This window comes from Merops nubicus, unplaced genomic scaffold (assembly GCF_000691845.1).
Source record: "Merops nubicus isolate BGI_N331 unplaced genomic scaffold, ASM69184v1 Scaffold9773, whole genome shotgun sequence".
Taxonomy (NCBI): Eukaryota; Metazoa; Chordata; class Aves; order Coraciiformes; family Meropidae; genus Merops; species Merops nubicus.
This window is the reverse complement of record NW_008600935.1, coordinates 1-3,718: the sequence shown is the minus strand read 5'-3', so window position 1 is coordinate 3,718 and position 3,718 is coordinate 1. Positions and strand designations below refer to the sequence as shown.

The 3,718-nt window shown below is 41.0% G+C and overlaps 1 protein-coding gene across 1 annotated transcript; it reads right to left on the bottom strand.

Annotated features, from left to right (window-relative positions):
- Positions 1 to 305: 305 nt before the first annotated feature.
- YAE1D1 (Yae1 domain containing 1) lies at positions 306 to 2,967 on the bottom strand. Its single transcript, XM_008937826.1, has 3 exons — positions 2,836 to 2,967; positions 1,133 to 1,254; positions 306 to 743 (listed from the first exon to the last, which is right to left on the bottom strand). The coding sequence occupies exons 1-3, from the start codon at positions 2,950 to 2,952 to the stop codon at positions 314 to 316; spliced, it is 669 nt and encodes a 222-aa protein (XP_008936074.1). The 5' UTR covers positions 2,953 to 2,967; the 3' UTR covers positions 306 to 313.
- Between the last annotated feature and the right edge of the window lie 751 nt (positions 2,968 to 3,718).

The window sequence follows — 3,718 nt, the reverse complement described above, 5'->3', positions numbered from 1 at the left end:
CTTCCAAACAACTGCCAAAAGAGAAAGTGAGGGTGAAATGACAGCTTCTGACACAGAACAGAAACAGGTTTAGTAAAGCTTTGTAGAGCTTTAAAAGTCACTTCCCCTTTCTGTGAGTTACATTTAAGAGGAAAAACCCAAGGGTTTTTTTGCCAGGAGCCAAAGCATGGTGAAGATTTACAGATATCACCCCTAGTGGGAAGTATCAAAATCAGATTTCCCTAAAACAAAGTGATGCATCAGTCTGTACATGGTCCACAAACAGAGAATCAAATCCAGTTGAGATAATTTTCAATAGCAAGAGACAGAAAAACTAATGTTCCAGTTGCTGAACATGATGGAGTATATCCAGTGATAAGCCCAGTTGCTCTACAAGGCAAACAGTCTGCTTTTTAACCCAAGCAAGGGTTGACCTTTCAGGATCTGTGCAGAGTTTTGCCTTGCTGCACTCAGACTGCAAGAAACCAACCTCCCCATTATTTCTCCAGATGTTTTCACCAGAGCTGCCAAAGTCTTTGTATTTTCCAGCTTTAACTTCATTGTACTCTGTCCCAGCTGGAGCTGTGTGATTAAGGTCCATGTCCTGAACAGAATCTAAAATGTGTCCAAGATCTGGCTGTTGTTCAACAGAACTGAGATACTTAAGCAGCTCTTCTTCATGCTTTCCAACCATATCAAGAAGATTATTTATCTCACTTAAAGCAGAATCATGTCCATTAAAACGACACCAGGATAAGAGAGCACTGAAAAGTGAAGCACAACAACAACAAAAGTGATTACATGTACCCATACAGACTTCCAGTTGTTGAAGGGGAATAGCAATGTGACAAGGTACCTATACTATATGAATGTATAAGTGTTTCATTCACATTTTCTGGGAAATTCAAGCAGCAGAACTAAATATTAAGCTTAAAGATGTAGGTTCAGATAAATTTTGGAAAAGCACCCAATGCAGGATTTTAAGATTGATCACTCTACACCCATGTGGGCAATTCCTCTATTCAAAACCTGAGGTTGCTCACTTTGGACAGATTTACAACATAACTTAAAACAACAACAAACTACGTGCATGCTCCCTCCATATCCACACCCTCCCCACACACACACCACCCTTAAGGAGTTTGTAACCTACTTCAGGGTTCCTCTGAACTGGCCACATGTAACCATCAGCTCAGCACCGTGTTTGTAACCTTGATTAAAGCCTTCCTGGAGTGCAAGTTCTTTCCCAGCCTCAACTCCATCCCTGTAGCCTTCCTGTAATAAAGAGTAGTGAAACAGGTTGTTCATGAGATGAAAAATTGAACCTGTGACAATTCTATAACAGTAACAGAAGTTTAAACAGATATTCAGTCTCTTAAATTGCAGCTTCTAGATTTAAACATCCCTCTCCACTATCAAGCCAAAACATGGGTTTTGCAGTACATGACTTTTACCAATCTGTAGGATCCAGTTCTTTTTTCAAAAGGATCTCTAGAAGGCCAGAAAATAAGGAAAATACATTTCTTAACATCAAGAAATAAGACAACACTGCAGGAAAGCATGCTTGCTTTTATGAAGACCAACACTTCTGGAAAATTAATGAATACCACACAGATTTCTAGACATCTCTAATATAGGCAGCAAAGCCTCCTCTTTAGCAGAGGTATTCTCCTGTCTGTAATCCTGTTTTTACAAAACTAGTTATTAAGACTTTCTTTTCTACTTGACAGATCTCACTCAATTCTAGAGTTACTCTGGGAAAATGGTGGTGGTGGAGTGCATCATATATAAATACACATAACATTGAGGTTGCTTTCTGTAAGAAACAACTAATGATTGTAATGCAAATGAATTTATGTATATTCTAATCACATTATCATATAATGTAGAATAATTCTTAACTTTTTTTCACACCAAAAGAGCAAGTTTTAAGAGTGTAAACTTCTATGTGCTCATAAGAGAACTGGTGGCCTTGCTAGAGGAACAGCCAGGCACAAGAGTGTTTCTTTATTTTGCCCAACACAGAGCTCTAACCTCAATGACATTTTATGATTTTGCAATATCGACTCATAAAATACCAGAGGGATTTGTGTAAGAACACTAAACAGCCCCTGAAGTAAATCAGTCTTTTCAAGGGACTCAGATGCAGGAAACTTTTCCTTGGAGAGTAATACAACAGCTCTGTTGTGACACCCTTGCTCATCAACAGCCTACACAACAGCTTCCATTTATGTTCTTCAGCCAAAGCTGTTCACCCGTGAGCAGATGAGCCCTGCTGGCCCCACTCCGACTGATAACACATCTGCTGAAATAACCTGGGCTTGTGTACTTGTTTTGTTCCCCACAGGATTGAAGGGAGTGAAGGGCTGCAGAAACCAGCTTTCACAAAATACATTTTTCACTAGAAGAATAAATAAGCCAAAGAACTACCCAGACTGCAGCGTCCACTTGTGGTTCCACATGGAGCCACACAACTTAAATCTGACTGGAAAAACTCTGCTTAAAAACCCAAATGTCTTACATTTGTTTATTAGCACCATTCAGCTGTGTTGCCCTACATTTCCAAGTATGAAGCAAATAGCTTGCATCAGAGTTTAGCAGTGCCTGTAACAAATGCACATGGTTGTACAGTGGGAATCCATGTCTTGGTAAACAGTACTTTGCTCTGATGACTACTAGGACAGAGTTTTTGTAAATGCCTGCTAAATTTTTCTGACGTTCAGACAACTACGCCACAATAACTTTTAAACAGCCACTCTTAGTTCTCCACTTTAAATCAGCCATATGTCTGTCAAGGTATGTATCTGTAAATCTAGAATGATGAAAAAGACTACGAAATTATTCTTATAGAAGTACCTTCAATCTTTTTTTCATAGTGCTGTTCCATTCCTTCTGTAGCAGATACATCTCATCTGCATCTTCATCAAATATATCCTCGTTGGATCGGCTGACCGCAGCTTGTACCCAGGACATGACAGCAGTGATGACTATGACCTCTGCTCAGGTGGTAAAAAAATACTGAGAAACTCTCAAAAGGCCCTTTGGCTAAGTGTCAGACTTGAGGTATAGGCAAAAAATAGGAGTACTGAAGGGAATTCACACACAGGTTGAACAATCAGCTCCTGACATTTGTTTCCATACAAAATGGATTCTGTTTACCGTCAGGGTACATCTGGCAAAAGAAAACAGACAGACTGGTAAAGAAACTGCTCTAGTGTATGAAGACAGCTTTAAGACAGTAGTTTCCTCCCTTCTTATGGCAATGACACCAAGATGCACATCAGATTAGCATTTCTAAACGTCGCTAGCACACCAACAGCAGGCAGGGACAAATGTATGACTCGATTCCGACAGCAGCTGAGGACAGCCCCATGCAGCTCCCATGAGGGGCACTGAGTTTACACACAGGTAACTGCCTGCAGAGTTAAGAGCTGACAAGGACTTTCACCTTTGATTTTCAGTCTTATAAATCCTGAGTAGAAATACTCTTTTATGTTTTGAATAAAGAAATACCTAGTTCTGCGACAACGGGAAGAAGGCAGAACTGGATTGTTTCACCTTTACTACTTAAGAAAGCCTGAAGAGGCCACTCACAACAAATTCCACGCACCGGTGGCAATTGTCACCACTCACAAACGCCGTTTCTCGCGGAGGCACCACAGGCTCTCTGGGAACCGAGTGCCGTAGGATCCCTCCCGCCCGCGGCCGCTCTGCCCGTCCCGGGCCAGGCTCCGTTCCC